This window comes from Vanellus vanellus, assembly GCF_965231255.1.
Source record: "Vanellus vanellus genome assembly, chromosome: 1".
Taxonomy (NCBI): Eukaryota; Metazoa; Chordata; class Aves; order Charadriiformes; family Charadriidae; genus Vanellus; species Vanellus vanellus.
In genome coordinates this window covers 7164948-7191471 of record NC_138905.1, presented here as the reverse complement: position 1 = coordinate 7191471, position 26524 = coordinate 7164948, and the positions used below count along the sequence as shown (strand labels likewise).

At 40.7% G+C, this 26524-nt stretch overlaps 1 protein-coding gene across 2 annotated transcripts; it reads right to left on the bottom strand.

Annotated features, from left to right (window-relative positions):
* Positions 1 to 1241: 1241 nt before the first annotated feature.
* On the bottom strand, positions 1242 to 26524 carry PROSER2 (proline and serine rich 2). 2 transcript variants are annotated; one of them, XM_082498381.1, is made up of 4 exons: positions 26375 to 26524; positions 16608 to 16808; positions 5124 to 5379; positions 1242 to 4233 (listed from the first exon to the last, which is right to left on the bottom strand). In XM_082498381.1, the coding sequence occupies exons 2-4, from the start codon at positions 16776 to 16778 to the stop codon at positions 3242 to 3244; spliced, it is 1419 nt and encodes a 472-aa protein (XP_082354507.1). In that variant the 5' UTR covers positions 16779 to 16808; positions 26375 to 26524; the 3' UTR covers positions 1242 to 3241. The 2 variants fall into 2 exon arrangements, with proteins under 2 accessions (XP_082354507.1, XP_082354508.1); XM_082498382.1 differs by having other exon boundaries at positions 5127 to 5379.

The following is a 26524-nucleotide window of genomic DNA, read 5'->3' as shown; positions in this document are numbered from 1 at the left end:
AACCATGCTCATGGTAACACCCATGGGAACACAAAGATGAGTTACTATTCTTTCATGCATACAATATTCCTCTTGGAAAAGTCATTTTAATATTGCAAAACACTGGGAGAGAGTGATTTTTGCCTACTTCAAACACTGTTCAGGATGAACTTTGTTCCTGCAAGGACCCTGGTCACAGTTCCTGAAGCCCAGCAGTAAGAATACACATCCCCTGACAAAAGACAGACATAACTCTCCTTCCCCCCACCCCTTCACTCATGGTGTGAGAGGATTGAGCTCTGGCTCACACACACATCTACAGTTGCGAAAAGAAGAGTTATTAAATTCATATTAGCCCTTAAAAAGAGTCCTTTTCCTCCTCCAAGAAAGATGCATGCTACTGGGTGACAAAGAACAAAATTCCACCTCCCATCAGCCATTGTTTCATGGTTTTATCCCAGTTTAATATATGATTTCTCAGATTTATGAAAGACAGTTATCTCTAACACAAGGGGAAAAAAATAATAATAAAAAAAAAAATCACAGCAACATATACACACAAGATACACAAAATAGAGCTAAATTTATATACAGGTTATTAGCAGCTAGACTCTTAACTTCATTTAGTACATGGCTTTACTTACTACAGTTTCAGGCACAGAGAAGAATTTACCAGTAGGATATTTGCTATAATAAAGGGCCACAATGAATACCTCGTTCCAAGTCCTCACTGGGCAGAAATTGGTTTATCTAATGAAGATCTAACTCTCACTTCCCACCGGTTGAGGACACAGCCCTGCACAAAGGATGAAAGAATATGACCCAGCTAATTTAGCATACTGCAACATTATACCTTAGATATTGAACATCTAATTTATTTTTTTAAATAGGGTTATGTTATGGAGTTATTGACTAGGACTGAATTTCAACAAAACAATTAGTGTCAGGGTTGTTTTTCCCATTTGCTTAGCATGGACTCTCAGCTGTAAAAAACTCAAAGAAGAGCTGGCAATAAATGATTAGATGTGAAGATTGCTTTGTACACACTTCACATTTATAATGAAGAATTCGCTTTAACAGGATTTAAAAGCACAAAGGTCATGAAACATTTAAATTTACTTAGCAGGTTATGTTAATAAATTACAATGCATCACCCACATGTAGGACTCCTTTCCAGGCCACATTGAAGCAGGTGCTTGGATGTGTTTTATGTGCTTCCTTATCCTTCTGATTTAGGAATACAGACTCGGAGCCCAGCAAAATAAGTAATGCTTTACTTGTAGCAAACAAGCAGCTTTTTTTTATTTCAGCGGCACTTCTCACATTTGATTATGCATGCATAAGTGCTTTGCCAGACTGAGGAATGGCCACATATTTTAATTACTGATTGCTTATGTATAGTATGCCTGTCACAATGAGGAACATGATCACTTACCCAGTGAAAAGGCTGAACAGAATAACTACATAACAGAACCAGCCAGATACCATAACAACACAATTAAAAATTTAAGCAGCAAGCAGATAATAATTAAAAAAAAAAAAAAACCAAAACCTAAAAACTTTAACTTATGAGGCAGGTTAAAAATGACGCAAAGATTTTTGCTTCACGACAGCTTCATTTACAAGTACAGCTCAGCAAGTTTGAAATACTTTATCATAAGAACTACAAACTTGTTTATCACAGTTATGTCAGAGCTCCTCGCTGAAGGGTGTGTCAGTTTCTATTATAGCCGCTCCCCTCCTCTTCTCCAAGGTTTATTACTCAGCTACTTGGGAAAAAGAGGGGGTTGCTTGTGGCTTTAGAAAGTGCAGAGAGTGAGTTTTTCCCTTAGAAAAAAAAAAAAAACAAAACACAACACTGAGAACTCTTAAGCATGCAGGAATAATGAGAAATTTAGAGGGCCTGGAGTTTGGCATTTGATTTAAAAATGGCTATTCTTGATGTTTTCAGGTGTACAAAAAGGGAAGGGAGTTTTAAGGTGGAAGAGCAGCTTTGCCATATAAAAAAAAAAAAAAAATCATACCAACGCACAAATCTACTTTGAGACCATCTTTAAAAGCATGTCTGTTGAACAAAGGCAAAATAATGCCAAACTTGGACCATTCAGGAGTGACATACTCTTACATACAGTGTTTTCTGGTAACTCCACTTAGCCTGCAAGAATTTTGGCTGTAACCTCTGTTATGCATTGGTAGGGCAGAATCAAATAAGGCGGTGAACAGAGGATTATCAGGGCTGTCAAACTACAGGAAGATCACATGACAGGTTTTAGAAGTAACAGAACTTACAACTACTCAGTGTAATACAGCTACTGTTCAAAAAGTAACAGTTTCTTCACGGGAACCCTAACACAAAAGATAAGATTTTTGACATAAGGTTCTCGCATTTGGTAGAAAGTTAACTTGTTCCTATGGCTTCTCTGCTATAAGATCCTCACTGGTACAAACAGTCAGGGTCACAGATTGTCAGGAGACTCTTTGGCTGTCAGTGCAAAAACCAGCACATGGTGCATATCCTTGAGGCTTCTCTGGTGCCTTTCACTGGACACGTAGGTTGCTAGAGCGTGACCAAGGAGCAGGTGGCTGGGAAGAAAGGCAAGACTTCAAGTGAAGCAGCAGAGCGATGAAGTCACCTACTCAAAGCTTGGGCCGCTCTGTCAAAGAGAAGGTCAAAACAGAAACCACCCTCTGTGCAGTCTCGAGTTGAGCAGGGACAGAGCAAAGAAGCAGAAGACTCCACCACTGGCAGGGAGTGAAGCCAGGCCAGATAATATAGACAACAAAAAGTCATGGACGTGTATCACACTCAGAAATCACAGTTTTGACATTATCTTGAGCTCCCACAAACAGACATACACATGTGGGCAAGACAGTTCTTATTTTTGGCTTCAGAAAGAGCAAAAGGAAGATTCACCATTGTTTGCTACGTACAACAATACTGCACTGTACAGTTCGTTAACAAGCCGCTGTCTGCTATAGTTCAGCATTACTTAAATAAAATTCCTTAGTCACAAAGAGCAACGGATGAGTATCTCCGCTGGAAGGGGAGCTGAAACCCACTGCTGTACATGACCGTACATGGTGCCAGTCCTTCTGGGATAAACATGAGCAGTCACACCAGTGTCTAGTACCTACTTAGCTTGCCAGAAGCAGAGAACTCCTTTCTTCTTCCAGCCTGTTTGATCCCAATCCTGTTGGGACTATTCTAACACAACGCCACGCTATGACTTCCCCCCTGTTGCCAAAAACATTCCCATCCAAATTACACAGTCTCTTTCAGTAACCCCAGTTTCCGAAGTGCCTCTCTCCTAGCTTCCTCTGTTGAGCCACGGCCAGCAAACTTTACTGTTATCCCTTGGGATCGAAATCCTGAAGGTCTAGGCAGCGAACCTGACCTCCTCCTCATATCCAGGTTTAGACTAGGTTGTTTATAATCATTAAAACTTTTTGGTGTGTTCTGCTGTGTGCTGCCGACCTTGTTAGCAGCAAGAGCTACCTCTGGTTTGATTGTTACAGTTTTGCTCATAGGAAGGAAAGGGCTGGGCTCACTTTTTAAAACCTCATGGATGTTTTGATATCCATTGGGAACAGCATCTGCCTGTTTGGGCTGCGCATCAAGCTGCTGAGTGCTTGGGGCATGGTCCACTTGGTCCTGAGCTGGCTTTCCCTTAACTAGGCCAAGTTTTGTCAGGGCCTCATATCGTGTTTGCTCAGAGGAAAGATCCCTTAAGGAAGAACTTCTGTTACGTGACAAGAAATCATTTTTCTGCAGCTTCTCCTCCAGTTCAGCTGCCAGAAAAGCTCCTCCATTGATGTTGGCCAGCACCTGAGCCCTCCGCTCCTGGACGTTAACTGCTGCTTTTGAAATAGTTTCATTGAATTCTTTGCCACTGACATTTGTTATGTTGATGTTGCTCGGGAACCGGTGCAGTTTGGGTGCAGGTGCAGGAGGGTGCTTCGGAGCCGCAGAATAATCACCATTGGCTAGTGGCATTTTCTTCCTGTCGGGATTCCCTTCCTTGATGGCGCTGGGGAAGCGCACCCTGTTCTCCATCTGCTGCTCAGACATCTTCTGGGCCATGATGAGCGGAGTGGGGATAGAGCGAAGCAATTTTGGATGCTGCACTGGAGGAGGGGGTGGAGGAGGAAGAGGAAGCATCTCAGATGTCACTGGTGGTGGTACGGGTGGGTGTGGGGGAAGATCAGCAGGTACAGCTGGCTTAGGACTCTCCATTTTCCAGGTAGCATCCAACACTTAAAAAGACAAAGCAGCAATAATGTCATTAAGCCTTCACACAGGGCAGAATACAAGGCTTGCTTTCACCTAGGACTAGCAAGCATCAGTACTCCCCTCCCCCAAACTTTCTAACTCAAACTCAGCCCACATTGCCAGAAGAAACTATAACCAAACTCCTAGCAATGGCATCTTGAATGCTATAGTTCAAATAACCATATTGACAATGTGTTCACTAGAAGACCTCTTTCTGCTATTCATTCACAATCTGCACATTAGCTTTACTGTGTTTCAATGGCTGCTTTTTCTGTAAGCGTTTTGCAATTCTTATTTATTGTAACAGCCAGGAGAGGACACATTATGTCCCACTGTACGTACTAACCAATAAATCCACTCTCCCAAAACGGAGAGAGGAACTTTTACAGGCTGAAGAAAACAATATACCATACGCTATCTTCTCACTACCTTATTGATCGTATCATGTGCCTTTAAGTCCACCCAAAGTAACACTGCAAACAATCTGCTATCTTAAAACTCTTAGAGAAAGTCTTAAGAGGTCTTAGAGAGAAGCAGAGCGTGAATATGCCGATGAGCACAAGTGTGCCTTGCCGTGATGACTCTGCATAATACTCAGTTCTGTTACAACTCAGTCACCGTGTAGAGGATTGAGATAGAGGTCCAACAACTTAACCATATGCATGACCTCCATGAGAAAAAAAAGTTATAGTAACAGCAAGAATTTCAGAAATCCCAAGTCAAATTAAAATCACAGTCCTTACAACTCCTGATGTGTAACAGATTCATCTTGACATAGTAAGGAAGGTACAGAATTTCTTTAGCTGTTTCTATTGAGAACTGGAGTATGTCAGGGCTAGGTCAAAGTGAAAACCACACTTTCAAGAAATACTACTACCTGGTTCTGCATCTCTGCTAGGGGGGCCTTCGTGGTCACTACTCTCAGGTGTTGACTGTACTAAGTCGATGATATCTTCAGTCTCTGAATGACTGGACACATTTTCCTCTGTTGACCTTGGAGACTGACAGTGGATGCCACTGTCACGTAGGACTGGCTCTTCCAAGTCATCTTCTAAGGCATCTATGGTTTCCTCAAAGAACATGAGAACATCCTGCTCTTCGTGAGTTAAGTATTTCAGACTCTCGTCATCCTATGGGGGGAAAAATGAAAAAAGCAGAAAAGATTAACATCCTACAGGTGAGTACAGGTAAGTACACTGATAGGAAACACAGCATCCCTTTTTGAAGGCTGAAAGGGGCAGGAGGAAAGAGGCAGCAGTCACATCAGAAGCATCTCCTGCTTGTTGTTTCATGCCTTCCAAGAGAGGCATGTAGGGACTACAATGCAAGAGGCAAAAAAAAAAAAAAAAAAAAAAAAAAAGCGCCAGGAGTTTACAGTGCATTAGTTTTGACTGAGGAACAGCAACTGGTGTTTCATCCTTCAAAGTACCTAACTTTAGTTCAGCAGACACATGTCCATTTGAACTGGAAAGAACAAATTGCTAACAGATCATAAAAGCAGACCAAAAAGCAAACCCCACCCCACCCCCGTGCCTTTACAAGGATTAATATAGCTTCTTCAGGCTCTAAACTGGAGTAAGCTGTTTCAGTTGCTGTGTCAGGTTCAGGGATAAGGCTTGGGAGCAGCACGGCAAGGAAAGGGTGCATTTGAGACAGTCAAAGGAATGGGCCAATTCCCTTTTTGCTCTAGAACAAAGTGTGACTTTGCTTCTAGAGGCAGAGCTGGAGCCGAAATCTGGCTCTACCCCTGCAATCTCTGAATTACCCAGTTACATGGTAGATTACAAAGAAGTAGTAATAAGGAAGAAGAGGGTTTCTGAAGATTTTTACCTTTGAGTTACAGAAAGGAAAAATTTAGAATAAATATGAAGATGTGTTCCCTAGCAGGAAGAGTGCCTTGGGCTATTTTCTACAGGAAATAATCCTGTAGACCACAGAAGTGATAAATAATCACTTGTATTACCCAGTCTTCATTTTCTATGCGTCACTGCTCTTGATTAACTTGATTAACACAATATCGCTGTGAAAAGCTAGGCAGCAATGTGCAAACTCTTTTCCCTCCACCTACACCCTGGTAAACACTCACTTTTCCAGAAGCTTGGAGATGACAAAGGACAATTATGAAAGGCACTGCATTAAGACAATGGATCCAGGAAAAACATTTCTCAAGAAAGCTGTGTAAGTTCTGGAATGTAACTACGTATTGTTGAAACGTAAGTGAGGTTTTCCCTTTTCTGGATTGAATTTCTCTCCCACCAGGAATATACTGGAAACTTTGCCATCAGTAACTTGACAAGAAAGCATCGCAAGGCAATACAAGACAGTTTCCTTTCTCATCTCTACTTTTCACTTCTCCAAGGACACCTGATTGTGCATGCAGGTAAAGTAACAAGGCTACCTCTCAGTGGTGGATTGGGGCAATTTAGGTAAATACATAAAGGTATGCAGTGCAAATATCCAAGAGGTAGACTTGTTCTTGCTCGAGCAGCACAACTTGCTTCAAACTCACCATGCCTGTTCAGATCATCTTACATTAGATTAGGATAGAAAAAAACTGTGTGCAGTTCTACCTATTAATTCAACTACTTGCGTAAACAAAGCTTTTATCCCTGTCCCCAGCATTAAAAATAAGAACAATATACCTCTGTAGAAAAGTAATGCCTATAGATTAAGAACTATGAAGTGGTGCATTGTACAAAGTGGCAGTTAGTCTCTAAGCACTCAAAACACTACAGATGAGAAAATAAACACTTTAGGGTTCTTAGTTGCCTTCCCCTGTGTGGCGTGTTGAACATTTTCCCCGTAAATAAGTGAATGAAATACAGAAGACAGACACCTTGCCTTTCAGTCACACTTAGTTTAGCCACTTCAGGACAGGTTTGCCTATCTGTGGCTGCAATAGTGTGAACACAGCAGTCTTCAGTCACAGCTGGCACAGTTTTCTGTTAAAACAGAAGACTGAAGTCATGCAAGGAAATATAAAGTTGGTTTCACCAAGAGGCTCATGCTACAACTACATTTCTAGAGATTCAGATTTATTGTCATCAGGGTGAACATGGTTTGATGGCTGGGAAAGACGTACAGAGGCGTCGGTATTTGTAACTTGGTCTTACCATCCATAGTCCACTGTCAGAATAAGTGACTTATTTGAGCTTGCAGCAAAACTGCTACAAAAGTTTAAATTTGGATACCACTTGTAATTGCCTATTTAAAGGACTAACTTCAAAGGCTGACATATTCCACAGCTTGCACCCACCACATGGCAGAGCTCAGTTTTCAAAGGCCAAGGAAAGTTTTACAGCTGCACTTGAAAAGTGAGAGACAGACAAACTTTTTTTTTTTTTTTTTTTCCCTTAATGGATGTTGCAATCTCCTTCCTTCCCCACCCAAATACTCATAAGGCTGCTATGTCTAGCGGGCAAGAGAATGACAGGAAGAAGCTGTTGTTAGGTAGGCCCTAGCTGGAGCTGAACAGGACTCCAAGAAGCTTTTGTTGCGGGTGAGCTCATTGCAAAAGCCAGACTTCCGCAGGCAAAGGAAAAAAGGGGCGTTGTGTTTAAGAAGTTCATAGTGACAGCAGATCTAGACTGTGGTACAGTACAGAAATGATTGCACCACACTTTGTTCATTTTAAGGAACAGCTGCTCCCATATGAGTTTAACTCATTTGATCAAGAGCTGAGCAAAACAGCATGTGAATTGAAGCAAAGACTTTTAGAAGTCCCTCTTTCCATCCGTTTCTGTGCTGCAAGACCAAGCGCTCCTCCATGCCAGGTAAGATGTGTGGGAGGATTGGTCAGCAGAGCTCTGCCTGACTTACCATCCCTCATGGATCTTACTGAAATCAGCAGTTTCCCCATTAGGTGAAGGATCTGAAATGACTAATCATCCCTTTGCAAAATACATATAGTAAATGGCATACCTAGAGTTGAAAGGCCAACCTCATTTCAGTTTGCACTTTGATCTCTTTCCTCATGCTGTTCTGCTTCAAGATGACCAATGTCACATTTCCTCAGGAAGCAGGGGAGGGGGGCAAGACAGCAGCTCTAGAGATTAGGCAGCATTGTGGCAGGTCACCATACGGAGACACGAGGCATCCAGCCTAGCTAGAAACTCCCTCAGGCAAGGCATGTTTCAGTTTGCAAGACAAGGAAATAATCCCATTTTAGACACAGAAGCACAGTGAAGATAAACCTACTTAAGGTGGTCAAACCAAAGGAGCTGAGAGATGAAGAGGAAGCAGTGACTTGCTTTACCACTGGTCTAAGAACAGTGGTGTATTCTAAAATGCCCACCTGTATTACTTATAGTAGAGCTTTCAGAAAGATAGGAGGCATTTTGTTGTGGTTAACTGACACCAGTTTTAACTAAGGTTACCATGTCTATTTCTAATTAGTTTATTTCCCACATATTCCAAATAGTGGAAGAGATCATATTCTTTCTGGGCTGGTTTTCCAGGCCTCCTGTCTCCTTGAACAATCTGGGTTTTTAACAGTCAAAGCAGAGTCTTTTCAGTCACTTAAGTTATTCCCCTCATACTTTCCATCAACTGCCTACTCTCAATACCCAAACATGCCTCACAAAACTAAATCTCACATACACCTAACACTACCAACTTGAAAGCTACTGTCAAAAGACAGCCTAAATTTGAAACTTGAAAATTGTGCCTTCACTGAGGATTAAAAAGACTGCTTGGACAGAAGAAATTTTAGATGCAAACAGCTGAAATAACTGAGTATGCTCAGCTGGCATTAATATTTTAGATCCCTGTGCAGCCAAACATTTCCTGCTTATGCTGAACAGGAAAGAGTCTGTTATGACAATGTTAGGTCTAAAAGAGGAAAAAAAGAAACAAGAAAAAAAAAAAAGAGAAAAGAAAAGAAGAACAGAATCTGTTTTATAGAAAAGATCCCTTTCCTACCTGTCCAAAACAGTGACTTAATATCAGAGGCTCGCAATTTTTCACACGCATCTGAAGAAAATCTTAACATCACATCCAGACCTAGAATCTTAAGACAGCACAGCTTTGGCAGAAACAGAACAGCAGGGGAAATCCCAAGACATCTGCAGTAGTTAAAAAAATAAATAATAAATTATTCTTCTGAAAACTGCTAGAGAACCAAACTTCAATTAGCAAAATACCAGGAAAACACCTGACTTGACAGTGCCAAAGAATTAATAGGCACAGTTCCACAGGAGAGAAGTAACTGGATGCTTCTCAAAAAAACACAAAGGGAGAAAACTACTCCAATATGTAGTAGAAAGAGACCAATGTAGCACCACTTAGGCCTTAGCCTGTTAATAACAAGGCAGGCAGTTCTACTATTAAAAAGAAAGCGGGAGGGGGGAAGAAAGCCCTGCATGCAGGAACAGTATCAGAACAGGTACAAAAGCTTCAGTGCAGAAGAAAGAGGCAAGTACCTCTGATTATATTTATAGAAAAGGGAAACATAATGGATTGTACCCCTGCACTGCTTAAGTTGGAAGCAAGTGAATTACAGATAAGAACAAGAACTGCCATTCAGGATCAGACCAAAAAGTCCCTTTAGCTTAGGAGCCTGCTTTCAGCCACCAGTAACGCACAGGACAGGGGAACAGGGTTGAGAAGAGTACTGCTGCAAATTGGATGGATTTATGTTTCTTCCCTACATCCTTCCAGTTTCCAGCAATATATGGCTTAAGGACTTCCCAGTTGCATCCACATCTGTGTACTTAATAGCCCTTAATAAGCTTTTCTAGCATTAATTCATCTTATTGTTTAAGCCCATTTAAATGGCTGGCATTCGCAGCATTCTGTGGCAATGAGTTCCATAGTTTAATTGTGTGTTGTGTCAAAAACTACTTCCTTTACAACACACTATCTGATGATTTTGATAATACCATTTCATTTGGTGAAGATTACTATAATATTGAATGTTGTTTTCTTCATTTTATTAACATAATTGTACCTGTGTGCTTCATAATAGTTAGCAAAGCATACAATCAATAGGTCATAAGTGAGGAAACAAATGATCTAGAAGTATTTAAAAAATAAACTAGATGAACTGAAGTCAAACTGATTAAATTACTCCTAACCTACTTTTAAAAAAAGCAAGCTAAAGCAACGCAAGATCTGCTTGAACTCTAAAGACATCTCTTTGATAACCAAAGTTAGTCTGATAATTTTATAATTTCTTCTTCCTTTTAATTTCTCTATTAGAACAACATTGAGGAAAAACTGGAGACGTTTCAGGCAAAAGCCACTAAACACTTTTTACAAAATTCCAATAATTTCACACCAATCTCGTTTCTCATGAGAAGGTTACTGACTTGGCCAATAGGCATAACCACAAGATGTGATAAGCCTTGATTTGAAGGCTTTATTACATGGTCCCAAAAAATACCCTCAGTGATGAATAAGGAAACTATGCCTAGATGAAGTTACTGCAAGGTACCTATGCAACTAGGGGCCAGGGGAGAGATTGTTATTTTTGAGAGGTAACATGATGTATTGTAAATTGTATAATGAAACAAGACAAGTCCTGAGCAGCTTTATCCCTACATCTCTATTATCTGATACTCCACTAACAACAGCAGACAATTAACTCAGTATCTGTTGATTCCCTTATGCTGGAAGATGTTGCTGCAAGAACTAGGTAGAAAGGAACGAGATCTTCATGAACCATGTAAGCGTGCTCGTAATCCACGAGATGAAATTCACTTGAAAGTCACATGAATATAGAGTGATGAACAACGTCTAAGCAGCAATACAACACAGAAGGAGTTGCAGGTCAGTTTAAGTGCCGTAAAGAGGAAAGAGTGCTGTTCAGGTATGCGAATGTTGTTCCGAGATGTATTAACCAGGGTGATGAAATAACAGCATATCCTCATTCAGAACACAGAGTTCAGATTCAGTCACTGAACTTTGGAAAGGATGCAGGCAAGCTGGACTGGGTCCAGAACAAAGCAAGGAGTGCTGAGAGTTTAGATATACAGGAAGGCTGGAAGAATGGAGAACGTTATATTTTAAAACAGGGAAGAACAGGTGGTAGACAGGCACAGCCCTGTATGTATTTTAATATATAAAATGTTGACCACTATGTGCACTAAAGGCAAGACAAGTTAAAATTGGCTTTCACATTACAGAAGCTCTAATCCAAGTATTCCTTGAAAAAGAAAGTAGTGCAATACAAAGAAATCACTTTGGAAGTTCAGGAATGCCTATCAGTGAGGGCTGAAGAGCAGAGCTGCCCACCTGCTGGAATAACCTCTATCTACCAGATCTCAATTTGAAGCAGAACGATGCAGTTTATAGATACTAAAGGTAATCTGCACTCTATGCGCGTTCTCACCAACACATTTTACAGCAAGGTCATGCCTTGCTAGCAGTCAGGCTCTTTACCTTAGTTCTATACTCATGGTCCAAAGCAAGCAGTCCTTAAGTCCCTCTTCCTCTCCAATTCTTGCCCTGCTGATAAGAACAATGACTCTCATTTTTCTAAGGCATGCTGCTTCCAAGTCACACCAATATTGATTTAAAGTGGATGAAACATAGCATAGCTTTCTCCACGCCCTCTAAGGAATGGCTTCCACCTGCCCAAAGACAGCTGTATCCATAGAAAGTAAACAGTCCAAAATTCTTTTTTTGTGTACGGTTTGTATTTGGCAAAGTACTGGGACATGGTGAAAGACCTTGTAGTACAGTAAAGCCTGCAGAGTGTCAGTATCAAGGGGGAAAGCCACCTTAATTTTATGAAAGGAGTCTTTCTCAGCACTTTCCCTTGAACATACCTGAAGTGCAGCTCAGCATCACAAGACTCGGCACACTCAAATTGTGAGAAAAAGGGTGGCCATGGGCTAACAGACACACAATCTATCCTTTTCCAGTAACTCCTAAAACCACACTGGAATCCCAGGACCTCTTCAGAGAGGCCGGGGCAAAGAGATAGTAACGCAGTGCCCTTAGAAAACCAGGTCTGTTGCATTTGAATTATCTGTACTGATCAAAATACTATAAAGGTCATAGCAACTAATTTTTAGGCTCCAAGAGACATCATAACTACAAAATAACCAGGTCAACCCTGAGTTAAATGGCTAAATAAGATAATGAGCCAGCTCAGACTACTCAGAAGAAATTTGCTCTTCTTGTGTATGTAACCAGTGTTCAAAGTGTCATCTGTACTGTATAATGTCGCTTGGTAGTGACAAAGCACCTTCAGTGACTGGGTATCAAGTCTTGTTAGAGCCACAGAGGAAGCTTGTTAAAAAACAGAATAAGCAAGACATCTTTCTAGAATCATGGCCACCTGCCAATTTAAGCCACTTGATTAGTGACCAAGACAAATGGTCACTTGACCAAATTCTGGAGGTCACCACTGCCTCAAAAAGAGTGGTGATGAACTGTAGCATTACCCAAGGAAGGGTCTATCTGAACCAAAGGCAAAAATAAAATTAAAAAAAAAAAAAAACAACAAAACAACCAACAAAAACAACCTACAGCAGGATCCATTGAGAGTAACAAGAACTCACTATCCCTCAAACCTATCACTCGGTAAGACATGTTAAGACACAGAAGGTATAGTACTGAAGTCATATCAAAAGACCCAAGGCACTGACACAGCTTGTTACTAGTGCAGTTCCAAATAGCACAGCTCACTTTAGGTACAACCAGCACCTTCTGGTATGATTTTCATAGGCGATACTATTGTCCTAGAATGTTTTTCACACCTAGAAACTAAAGCAGTTACTCATGGCTGAGAATAGTTACACAGTACAATTACCAGAGTGAAGCACTACAAAAGAAAGATTGGCTTTAAGAAGTCTGTCTGTCCTATTCGGTCAATGGAACAAGACAAATTGCTTCAAAAAAGCTAAGACCTAGTTTTATCTCCAAATTAAGTGTCCTTAAATTGCTGCAACCTTATTTCACTGCAAGTTAATTCTTATGCCACATATCAGAGAATGTCATTCAAGAATGGGTTTTGGAAGTCAGAATTACCAAGCAGAACAGAGTGGGTTTTCCTACTGTCCCCTTTGTATCGTGCAACTGATTCCATGTATTGAAAAGGGACACTTATCCATACATATGCTTGGCAAAAGGATGAGACACCACCTTCGTTAAAAAGAAACCAGAATTTATGTGCAAATTCATGTCCTCCTATATGAACTTTTATAGTTATAAAAAGTTGGTGCAAAATGAAAATATCAAGGCAAACACTCCTCCCATCTAGATGTAGGCTCCTGTACTCTTCAGCTGCTGTGATAAACTTGGAAGCATAAATCCAGACCCGAACATCTATCATTTATATAGAAAATTCTACTGCAATCAAGACAGGACATCAGCACCTTGCTTTCCATTTAAAAAAATAAATTTGGCTTTAAGGACTGAAATTGTCAAAGAATAACTAAAAGCACCCTTGTGTAGGTAAGAAGCTGAGAAATCTGGCAAAATTAAACTGAACTGACAACAGCTGACTAGTAAGAATCACACACAATATTTTAAGACCTTTTTAGCACATAGCAATTCATGTCCATCTCCTAGTCATTCCTAAACTGACAACTAGTTCCACAGCAAGTAATGCCAGCGCAGACACACGGTATGCAAGAACAACCAACAGTCAGCCACATCAGCTCTAAGCAGTCAGCGTAGGCTAAAGACGGTCCAAGTGTTTGTCTCTGTTATCACATCCCTAGGTTTGTTTGAATTCCACAGATGCAATACAAAGGTTATATTTAGTGACTAATGTAATTTGACACCGAGAAGCTTAAAAGCCATTTTTTTTGTAATCAAGTAGGAAGAAGCCTGCAGCAGTACAAGCCTGTCATAAAACACAGTGCTACACTTTTTTTTTTCCTTTGCAAGGCCATTAAAAAGAAAATTCAAAGTCAACCCTGACCTTCCTTGTGTCTCTAGGTGAACAGACCCAGAAAAGCAATAATTGAAGAGGCAGGTAAGTCTGTAATAGTTTCTGTTTCAGAGTTAAGAAGGTCTGGTGTGCCTGAAAAATCTGTCCTTTCCTTCCTTTCTCAGAATTTAGGTCTAATAAGAAATTACTTGTCTACACAAAGTTATACATCCCCTCCCTCTCATTAGGCCATCAAAACTTCTGCATCTTGTGAACCTTTATAGCAAAACTACCAAAGCAAGAAGATCAGGTCTCTAGGAGAATATTCTAACAACTAGCTTTTCCTCTTACAAATCCCCTGATGCTTAGTGGACTGTAAAAAAAAAAATAAAATAAAAATAAAAATCACACTTTTAATACACAATTACACAAACATATAGAAAAAGAAATATTTGAAGAATACTGCTCTTTATCCTGAGGATTTCTAAAGCCTGTTTCAGTGCTGAACAGATAAAAGGTATCTGTCAATGGAACAATACTGTTTTCTTACATATGATCACAAAAAGGAAGGGTCTGACACTTGAGTCCTACTTACTCAATTACAATTGCCCAAATTTCCTTCATATTGAGTTTACCATAGACCCCCTCTCAAACTCAGGAACTGAAACATGCCTTTATTGAAAAGAGTTTCCATTCCCCAACCTGTTATTCCACACATGCTAGTTGTCACCTTTATCAGACATGCCACCTACTATACTGTTGGAAGAACAGTCATGGAAGTGGATCTATGGCACCAGAATTAAGCTTGTTGGAACATGCTTCAGTTTCTTCATGGGCAAACTAAAACAAAACAAACTAAAGGCTTCGGGAACTTCTTTTGCTGATGCACAGGTCTGATGGGAATTGCCTAAACCTGCAGCCAGCTTTTATTCCATCTATAAATTACTGCATTACAGAGTAGGAAGGGATTCCAATTCTAGCTGATGCATCATCATATGGGTTATCACATGGTAAGACCTAGTTAGATTAAGGGGATCTATGTCATTTTCTGACACAGCAGACTGAGGATAAGACTGCACAAACATACTGATTGATACACAGCCTCATTATTCAATACTGATTTTTTCAAATAGCCAGTCTCGTGCCTGCTACTGCAGCTAAGAATAAAACCCATGGAAACACAATTGGCTACTAGTTTGATAACCAGGAAAACTGGAGTCAGAGTAATGCATAAAATTATCTTATAAGTCTGTGTAAAATTGAGTTGTAATTCTTTAACAAATCGCAACTCCCACTGTAGTTTTCTAAGATCCAATCAGTTTTCATATTGTAAACAACGTTCTCTAAATACCTGAGTCCAAATGGTGTACTTGGCTACGCTCTCAACATTCCCAACCCTGACCCATCACAACTTTGTTCTAGAGCAGATCAGAAACAGTTACGGGACTAAATTTAGTAATGCTCGTTTTGTGTTTTAACTAGCAACACAAGCTGCCTTAAGGATACAGCAAAATACTGAGTTGTATTTTCATTAGAAACAACCAAGAAGGAATATCTTCAGAATCACCTCGGTTGCCAAAAAGTTCAAAGTAGCACAAAACACTAGGCATTTCTGAGGTATATAGGTAAATACAGGTATCAACTTGCGAACTTATTGTCCTCACTTATTCTTTCACAGCAACACACTACACTAAAAGGAAGCTAGCAGGGAGAGCAGAGGGAAAGATAGAAAGCCTAATTCCATGTTTAAGGCAAGACAGAGATTTAGATTCCCATTTAGGGAAATCATGTTTACCAGAGTACTCTTTGCTCAGTTACAAATGGATGCTTTTCAAACAGTTGTGATGATAAAAAAACGTGCAAGAAACTATACCTGCTTTCTAGGCTTAGCCTGTCACAGTACAAACAGTACTGTTGAGTTCATTGCCTGAATCATCCTGCTAATTGGAAAAATGCAGAAGTGCATCCTACTCCCTCAATTACTCATATACTATTTAAATAGCCACACACTCATATTCACTAATGTGAAGACAGCTTTGTTTATGGTGACGTATTTGTTACTCACCTAATTATATGAAGGTGGAATAAGCCGAGACCTTCATTCAGTAGTGTCAACAAGGAGCTTAAGCAAGAAACAGCATATAGAACCAACACTATCCTTAAGTTCCTTTATGAGATGCTTAAGAAAGTAAGGTTAGAGATGCGGATCGAACAGTGCACCACATGTGGGTGGTTGCACCGAGCTGCCCAGCGTAAAGTGTGCTCCTTACTGCTGTTCCCAGTTCTCTGCGAGGAACAGCCAGACAGAAGCACTCTCCAACCTCTGAGACAATCAGACCAGAATAACAAGCTGTCGTACCAAATCAGAATAGTTGTTTCTGACCTTGCAGTTTGTTAACAACCAAGACCACAAGCAACCATTTGAGACTAGAGATGGCAAAAAAATCAACTCTTAATTAAAATAAAATCCTGCGATGTAAAAAAAGCTGCTAATATAATGTGTATCACTAAGCATAACACTCATTAAACACTTACCAAGGCAAGACTTCTGCACCTTGCTTGGCTGCCATGATTCTCCACACTGCCACTGCTCTCCATGCTCCGAGAGATTTCAGATGCCATTTCAGGGGAATCTGACAGGCGATTTCTAGGCATCACACCTTCTTGACTAATCAATCCCGATGCAGCGTAGAATGCCATCAGCATATTATGTAGGGCTGTTAGCTTGATTCATTTCTGAAAACAGAGAACAACATGTTATATTTAAATTTTTTTTTTTAAATACTTGAAAAAGGAGTGTAAAACAAATATCTCACACAGGTTAATAAAGTGCATATCTTCATGCTCTAGAACACGTCTACCATCTATGGGCACCTTTTTAAAAAAAAAAAAAAAAAAAAAATCAGTCTTATTCTAAAATGTGACTTTAAAAATCCAACGTAGCAAGGTTCAGTACTTCATCTCGTGCTTCCAAACCCGATGTCTACAGTTACAAGCATGGACCCTGCATGCACACCTGTCCTATAGATTCAGTTTGTATTTTCCATTATGACATATCATTAACAGTAATAAAATCCCACCAGCTAAGATACCAACTGACAGAGTTCAAATATCTTCATCTTTTATTAGCTTTTAGACAAGAATTCTATTTATCAGACCACATGAGGGAAACAAAATCCAGTTCATTTCCTAACATTGCTGCAGTTAACTGGTGTGTTACTGAAGCGGCTCTATGCCAACTTTCTGGTGAAAGATCCATGAACAGAACTTAGTACGATTTTTGCATCATCACATTACTTAGCAAAATTGAGGTTTAAAACTTACAGAGCTTTTATTTCACTCAACCATGAAGAAACAGTGCTTGTACATTTGGAAAACACTTACTGGAACAGACATATATCCAGCACTTACTGGAGCAAAAGCCCCCTTTTTTAAGCCATCCTAGCACTCAGTTCTGTAATAACTCTCTGAATTGTCATCATCTCCCAAACACTCTGGCAGAATCTCTTCCTTCATTCTCAAAGTATCACAAAGACAAAAGTCATCCCTGCACACTATCAGCACAAACAGGGTGGGTAAAAAGTAGTACCTAGTTCATTTCTCTCTCCAATATGTTGAAACATCCTTTGCAACAAGAAATTACCTTGTTCTCTTACAGTCCATCTTTTCACCTACGCTGCCTGTGACCAGGGAACAGCAGTGATGCATTCCTCAAAACAGTTGGTTCTGAGGTACCACATTATATGCAACCAGCTGGGAACTGGATACCATTTCCCTGACACTACAAACTAAATGAGATAGCCCTGCTTCCCAAGTGCTTCTCCCTTTATTATGGTTCGAGAGGCGACACAAGAAGCAAACTCAAGTCTGCATTTCCAATTCAATTGGATTACTTCACCTTCCTCCCTACCCTGTCAGCTGAGGGCTGAGAAACCAGAGCCTCCTGGTAAGCTGATTAGTGTTTCATAGCAGTGAGATAACATCTGCCAATACTGAGCAACAATTCCATCCCACTGATGGTTTCCTCCCAGGAGAAGGCTATGACATTACCAGAGATGCGTACAAACGAACGCTCCCTCGTCTATGCCGTAGCACCAACATGTGTCCTGTGGGAAGGCTCCCACACAATGTAGCTAGGCTGCAGTCCAGCAAGTCTTGGAAGCACAATCCACATAAACAGAGCACTGGATTGCCACAATAAAAGCATCTGATAGCCTTTCTTATGAACATTAGGTCTAACGATTAAGATTTAGCCTTGCTTTTACACAAAAAGAACATTCTTCCTTTCTTCTATTAATAGCATTAGCTATAAATAGATACAATGTATCCTCAGGACAACGATCTTTAAGTGATGCCACAGAGATAGAAATATGCTCTTGGTGCTGGTTTTCAGAATCATCTGGTTGCAACATACCCAGGCTCAAACCAAAAAGCTGTGCTGCAGAAAGCCTAACTAGGAAAGAGCAGCCCAAATCTAGAACGTGTTCTGCAACAGCATCTCCATCTACAACAAACCCTGTGGCACTGAATAGCCACACACAAGCAAGCATATACACACAAGACTATACATCTCATTTTTAGAAGGCAACATTATCAGTGAAAATCTTGACTCCTCTGAAATACTACACACTAACACACACACATACATATATATCATTTTTAGAAGGCAAGACTATCAGAGAAAATCTTGATACCTCTGGAATTCACACAAACTCCCGCTGACTTTAGATTTCATCCCATGACTTTCAGGGTGATGTTCAGATGGAAAAGAGTATTTTTTCTAAGGCAGGACCAGCAAGAGGTGAGTAACCCTACTGACATCCAACATAAGATAAGTATTATTTCTCATCGGCACTTCTAAGCTGCATCATCAATTTTTATCCAGGTGTCCCCAGTATAAACTGGACATGCCATGTTTATTCAGTCCCTCAGTGATGTATTATAGACAACGACTAGATTTCTAGAATTATACTCAAAACCATTTGTGAACCAGTTTTATAGACTACATTGTGAGAAGTCACAGCTCCAGATTACAATAGATATCATAGATAAGACCCACATTTAAAGACTAACCAAATAAAGATATTAATCAAAGTTACCAAGAAACCAATCAATGAGTCAAAACTGTGAGGGAGAAGAAAGTATCTAGGAGTACTGTTCTGCCTGCTCCAACAACAAAACCTTAGCATAACCAGGTCTAAGCTTCACAGTGGGCTATCTGCATCCAGGACAGCAGGAATACCCAGATTCAGTAGTAATAAACATTAAAGCCATAAGTTCTAAATAACGACAAATAACTCTGCTTCCAGCAGGCTCCTGTTACTCATTTTGGAGCTCAAGCTCAGATGTTTCACAAAGCTCCTGAACAATGAATAAAGGCAATGACTGCAACTGGTTAAGAGAGCCACCCACACAAGATCAAGTAGCAAGCATTATGGCACGGGTTCTGCTTTTGTGTCATAAGCCACAGCTTCTTTGGAGGTTTTACTCATTTCAGAAAAGCCTGGGAGCTGATGTGATACCTGTGAGCCTGCAGAAAGGGCGTGGGAGGGAAGGTCTTCTTCCATCTTTCACATCATCTCTAACACTTCGAGGGTAAATGTCAAGAAGATCACAACCCATTCATATACATTATTTCTTCTCCCCTTTGCTGTGTTTTTTACGCTCCAAGGGAGAAACTCCTACATATTTGCACAGTGCCTAGTGCAGTTACAGCTGATGTGAGGTTGCCCAGCACTGCTGGAATACATTCAGCATGCTTTACGGACAAATTCCCCTTCTAACCATGGCTAACATAGAAGTCCCTTCACTCTTTCTATGTCCCCTCTATTAAGTGAAAGACTGTGGATTTAAGATCGAAATAGACAAGACTAATGAATTTCAAGACAACCCCATTGCCTGTTTCAGTAGGATTGCCTAGGTAACAAGCAAGGGCTCAAAAATAAGGTAACTATCCTCAGAGTGCAAGAACAGCAGGACAACAGGTGGTTGTTCCTCCTGACTTTCAGAGGTGCATTAAATATGAAAGTTGCTCACAACAGGATTTGTTGCTTGGTTTATTCAACACATTGCAGTGGTTTGGGGTGGGTTTTTTTTTTTGTGGTTTTTTTTTTTTTTTCTTGGTTTAAGAGATGTGTGTCTATACCATTAGGGATTAATTAAAAAAAAAAAAAAGGCATACCATGACACATAAGTGCAGAAGTGTGACAGGAACAGTACTATTTGGAGAGAAGATTACAAATATTAAACCAAAAAGGCATCTTAGGGCAGCTGTGATTATATCAGCTGAAGTGATCACCCCTTGGTTGCACTAGAGCTAGTCTTCATGAGATATTTAAAAAAATACAATTCCCACATCAGGCACATTTGATCAGAGGGTAGTAGTAGGAAATTGAAATATTCTGAAGTTGGCATTGAATTTTACTTTCAAAGATTTAATTTTGCTTTGACAGAGGCATATAATTCAGAGAGACTGTATTACGTTGCCGTCAAAGATAAGGTACTGTCTGTCCTTTTAAAAAGGATATTTTTACAGTTTGGCTGACTAAGATTACTTCTCCACTGAAGTTCAATATTAGCATTTACAAGACACTATTTTTGTAGTAGCAGGAGATTGAAAAAATTGTTTATTAACAATCCTGTTTGAAGACTAGCTTAATAGGAAAAAAAGATCAACCCCACAAAAATGGAAGACATTTAGAGGCTAAAAGTCAATCACTACATAAGCCAGGAGCCAAAAGCCAGAGACAGCATCATCCCATTACTGCATGATATATTTAAGGTAAGTAGAGTCAACAATTTTTAGAAAGTTATCATACATTTTTAAAAGGGCACAATATCAGTCTCTCCCTCCCTTCACTATACATACAATTTCTAGAATGCTTTTTGCATAAAACATTTTTAAGCTACATTTCTGAGCCTAGACTATACACACACTTTGCCCGTTCTTAAACGGCGATTTCTCAGTGATACAACTGAAAGAGAAGAACTGGCCGGTGAAATTCAAGGTTTGCTTAATCTGTGAGCTGTATACAGACATACCAACGTACACACCATCAGTCCTTTTGCACTCCATGGTGGTGCTTGAGTTTGGAGACTTAAGCAGCTGGAAAAAACATCTGAAAGTACTCTGAGGTCATTTGAAGTGTTATCGTGGGATAGGTTTTATAAAAATGATGGTACAAGGGCAGACTAGAGACCTGTGTCTCTATTAGCCTCTAACAGTTAGCAGCAGATGCTGAGGAAAGAGTATGTAAAACAAGGCAAGCAGAGAGCAGGAATTCATTCAGATTCCTGCACATTGTGGTCAGGAGACCACAGGGCTTCCCAAAACAGGCCAGGTATTTGTGTCTAATAATCTGATGAATTTTCCCTTTATTAAGTGCTCCTGCAACATACCTTTGAACCTGCTGTACAAGATCACAACTGAACAAAACCAACTACCCCATGACATGTCTTCAGTGAGACACTGCTGTTACAGACTCCCCAACACTAACTGATCCAGTACTGTGGACATAATTCCTCCTCACGAACAGAGCTACCAGCAACTCTGAATTCTTCTTACCTCCTTCAGTATACAAAATACAGAGTAAATCCTTGAGCTTCAGAGGTAACCGGTGTCCTACTCCTGTGATACACAGTAAGATTTAAGCTTTCTGGTAGAAGAAAAGACTAAGTGACAGTACTGCCTATAAAGGACAAACCTCACGGGCAAGCTGACTAACCCTAGGAGCACACAGGATGGCTGAAGAGGTATTGCTTTGAGCACATAAAAACCCCAGAATCAGACAGTAAATTTGTAAGCTGTTCTTATAGAAAGAGTCAAAACAAAACCAAAGTAACAATCAACAATGGTTGATGTTTAGGAACCAAAGCAAAGCATAACTGGCCAACACAGTTAAATCCTGACTTTTCTTCTCCGTATCATAAGTGTAGATGCTTATAATGTGCTAATGCATTTTATTATGCTACACATTCCTTATCTGCTCATGAAAAATCCTGTCTGTCTGAAATAGTCATGGCTATTTAACATCCAGTAACCAGGAAATGTTCCTGCCCTTGTTTAGAGAGGGACTGTCACCATAGTACAGCCAGTCAAATAGAAATGCTGACCATTAAAAAAAAAAAAAAAAAAAATACACCCCACTCCCCTAGTCTATGACAGTATGGTCCTCTAAACAAGAACCAGGCCAACAGCATTTTTATAGACATTTCCTTGGATATCAATTCTGATTGAGATTTTTAGAATGGCTGTTGAGTAAGTCTGAACAATGTTTAACAAGGTGGGAACTTGGGGTACTCTCACAGTGGCATAGCAGCCCAGGACAGACGTGCAGCTACAACCAAAATAATTAGAGTGTTAGCAACCACACGGGACTCCCAGAATTCAAGGGAATTTAATGCAAGTAACCCCAATATTTTGTTTTAAACTTTCTGGTTTCTGTGGTGTGTTTGTGACAATTCAAACTTTCCTCTACAGGCTGGAGAAATGCAAAATCTGTTAGTTTTAAAACTAAAAACAAAGATTCTCTCAGTCCTCTAAATCTAGAAGCTGGAGCCTCAAGAAACACTGAATGTCATTCATACAACTTGCACCAGAATTTGTGAGAGCTGCCAACAGTGAAATAATTAATCCTGTGTACATAAGTTTTTAGAACTAGATGGGCAAGGCACCAATTCAGTAAAACTTACATCCAGCTGACTTCACTAGGATATTTCATCACATGTGTAAATGGTTTGCTGAATTGGATCTCAAACTAAATGTAGCAACCACTTAAAAAGAAAGGAAACAATCACAAACCAACATTTTCATCACTTAAGTGATAATTCAATTACTACACTGAATTCTCCAAATCATACTTAGCTCAGAAACAATGCTTAAGGTCACATGTTAATCCAAGCTTCAAGATACGAGAAAAAGAGGGTTCAAAACTGTACTTCATTCTTAACTGGTCTTTTTGGATTTTTCAAGAACAGCTTTTTTCAGTTTTTGAGACCCAATACTTTAGAAACTTTGTCACCTAAAGACAACTACGCCAACGCAAGACAAGCTTTTGCAAAAGCCTAGATCAACATTACCTCATCATCCTCTCTGCAGTGCTCAGGAAATGCTGCTTCTTTTAAAACAGATAATGGAATACCACTGCAGGATTTGATGATGCTAAGCACATTGGTCCAACCTCAAGACAGAATTTATTTAGGAGAAATATGTGAAGCAGGTTCTCACATGCCTTATCCCTTGCATGTAAACTCTGTTCCCAGTTCACTGCATCACCAGCAGCTTCAGCTGAACCTTGTTGTCTAAAGCAAAGGTGGCCAGTGGCAAAGGTTCATATACAGCAGTGTGGGTTAAATCGCCAGAGAAGGATCCCTGAAGTGCTCACATTTCCCATGCATTTACAGCAACAGTATCCTTCCCTGCCCCAACTAAAAATAAAACTACAGCCAGTGACAAGTAGTTGCTTTTCTTTAGATTAACACCTTGCCCAACGATAATAAGGCTCTCACTGGTAATCTACAGTTGAGATTTGATGACCAGTACCTGCTCCGTGGGAAAACTACGTATGATATCCAGGGCTGTCCAGTCCAGTATTATATGGGGCTTTAAACACATCCAGGTGATGGCCAAGGTCTCCTCTGACTTCAAATGTCCTTATGTAAATTTCAGTAAGCAAAGCATCCAATTCTTTTAAAGTTACTCTTTTTAAATCTCTGTTAACATCAGGGTGGTGCTATCTATGACAGCTGACACTTTAGAAACATGAAATGTATATAAACAATTTCAGGCACAGACTCCTCTATAATTAGTCAACTTCTGCCTCGTTACAGGTGTAGCATCACTGGGGTTTAGGGTTTCATTATGTAACTACTGCTACAGTCATAGCAAAGGTGAACCAAATCCTGTTTTACAAAGTATTTAAGACAGCAAGATAGTTTTCAGCCCCAGTAAGTCTGTGTCACAGTCTCACAGCTGGATCTTAGGTGGCTTTCCTATGTTTCTTTTTGTGATTGCTGTGCTGGTATAGGGAGGAGGGCAGAAGACATCTGAAGCACAAAGCAGAGGTGTTTACTTTAAAAAGCCGGTGATTTAATGCACATTTCATTCCTATGTAAGTACATAAAGGTCTGCTTGCCCAAGGCAAACAGAGCTGAAAACAGCACTGGCAAAACATTGCAGTAAAGTCTTGCCCTGGACTTTCCTTGGTACAGCGATAATCAATACACACCCAATTGAAAATTATATCTTTAAGTAGTTAGTTACACTGGAAATTAAAATTCCTTGCTTTTATTTTTTAATTTAAAAAAAGAGGAGGAGGGAGGACTTGGTAACAGTGTTTGACACAGCCAGTCTGGCTGGCTTTGAAAGCCACATTCATATGCTCATTTATTTTCGTGCTCCAGTATTTTAGAAGGTCAGTCAGCTTGAGACTTGTCAACTGTTCAGGAGTTAACTTGTTCCAGTTACTATATCCAACCAGCAAGCCCCTCTGCCAACATTCTTGGTTAATATTTCTCTCGGAGGCATGCAGAGAAAAAGCAGCTATAACCAACAGGAGGAGAAGAGTTTTACTATTGACAAAACAGAGATAGATATAGAATCTCCCTTTTCCTTTCCAGTGTCAGGCATTACTTGTACTTCTAGTCATAAAACTTCATTTTACTCATTCACTCTCTGTTGGTAAAACCCCAAACAAATCCTTGATAAGAAAGGCCCAGCTGGAAAAATCTATTTCATTTCTGAGAAGTAATTAGTATCTTCACTTCTTGGAGACCCAAGTGAGCAACTATTTTTTTTTTCCTCCTTTTTAAACACCAGCTCCCCCCTTACACAGCAGTAATTACTACAAAGGAAGGAGAAAAGCCACAATCATTATTCTCTATAGTAGCACCTGTGCAATGAAGTCCATCTGCAATGCTGCATTAGTCAAGGATCTGTAGAAGAGTCTTAAAATAATACCTTTTTATTAGCCTAAGCCAGAAATTGTGAAAGCTTTTAAAACTAAAATTCATGCTTTAGGGTTTGGAAAGAAGTCTTTCCTCCTATGTCCTTCATAAAAGGAAGGGGAAAGAAAATAATTGTTACTTACATTTCTGCTACTTGTTATAGCTTAAAATCTTTGCAAAGTTTTTAGAAAGGCAGACAGCCTCCTCCAAATTTCTTTCCTATTTCATCTGCACGCTCGTTACTACAGGAATCGTCATCTACTTGCTACGCACTCACACAGGACCAAGCACAACAGACCTCCGCTTTCAGCCACCTCTCCTCTCCGTGCCACACTAAAACAAAAACTATACAGGAAACATGCCCTTGAGATCCTGGATGGCTGAAAATCCCAAGAGTGTTTTTAAGGCTGTGGCTTCTCTTACACATACTAAACCTCGCCCAAAACTACTGAAGATTATGATCTTAAGCAGCACCAGCCATCTCACCCTTACCATCCCCAGATGGAAGAGGCACCTGACACGGGGTAGGGGGAAAAAAAGAAGCGTTTTGAGCTAGAATCTGCCACTGCTTGAGCCCACAGTTTTTGCCAATAGCAAAATTAAATTGCGGGCAGCCTGAACACAATGAAGAGGAATAAAGCAGCTCTTTCCCATCACCCTCAGCCATTCTGTAATACCATACATCCGAAGTTTGAACAATGCACGGGTATGAAGCCTTTCTTCAACTCTCTTTTCCTTTTTTTTTTTTTTTTTGAAGTTGCCAGCTATGACACAGAAATTGTTTTTAGGCAGGATGTAAAGAAAAAGAAATCCCAGGGAGAAAAAAAAAAGGAAAAATAACCCTTAACACGGCTCAACACCGGGAAACTACGCCTCGCACACAGTAGGAAAGCGGTTTTCCTCCTCTCCTCCCTTCCCCTGCGGTCAGGGCTGAACCCCGTCCCAAGACCCCTCCGGGGCCGCGCCGCGCTCCCCTTCCCGCCCACCCCGCGGAGGGCAGCGGGGCCGGAGCCGCCGCAGCAAGTAGCGTGAAGGGGGGGGGGAGGGAAGGAAAAGAAAAAAAAAAAAAAACCAACCAAAAACAAAACACCCCGAATCCATTAATGAGTAATAAGACCAATATTGAACCATTCCAACCGCGGGCTGCCAAACGCGCAGAGCGCTCCGCGGCCTCTCCCCCGACGGGGCCGCTGAGGGAGCGCGAGCCAGGGACAGGCGGAGCGGCGGGAGCTCCTCGCCTCACGCCGGCGGCTGCCCTCGCCCGCTCCCGGGAGGCGGGCACCGCAGCCAGAGGCGAGGGGGGGCAGGAAAGCGAAGATCCCCTCAGCCGGAGCAGGGCGAAGGAAGGCTGTACTCACTGGCAGGGGCGATGGAGAACAGGGCGAGGAGCGGAAAGAAACCCGGACGAATGGAGGGCGGCAGGCAGGTGGCTGAAGCGGCACCTCGGAGCGAGCGCGGGCTTCGCCAAGCAGCCGGCACCGAACTCATGCGCACTGCGCCCGGCCGCC

Bases quoted from the DNA above. Each gene is read 5' to 3' on its own strand.
- PROSER2 (XM_082498381.1), bottom strand. From the start codon at position 16,778: ATGCTGATGGCATTCTACGCTGCATCGGGATTGATTAGTCAAGAAGGT. The intron at 5,380-16,607 runs GTAAGTGTTTAA...TTCCCCCCATAG, and splicing joins GGTGCAGAAGTCTTGCCTTG to GATGACGAGAGTCTGAAATA. The intron at 4,234-5,123 runs GTAGTATTTCTT...TGTCTTTTTAAG, and splicing joins CAGAGATGCAGAACCAGGTA to TGTTGGATGCTACCTGGAAA.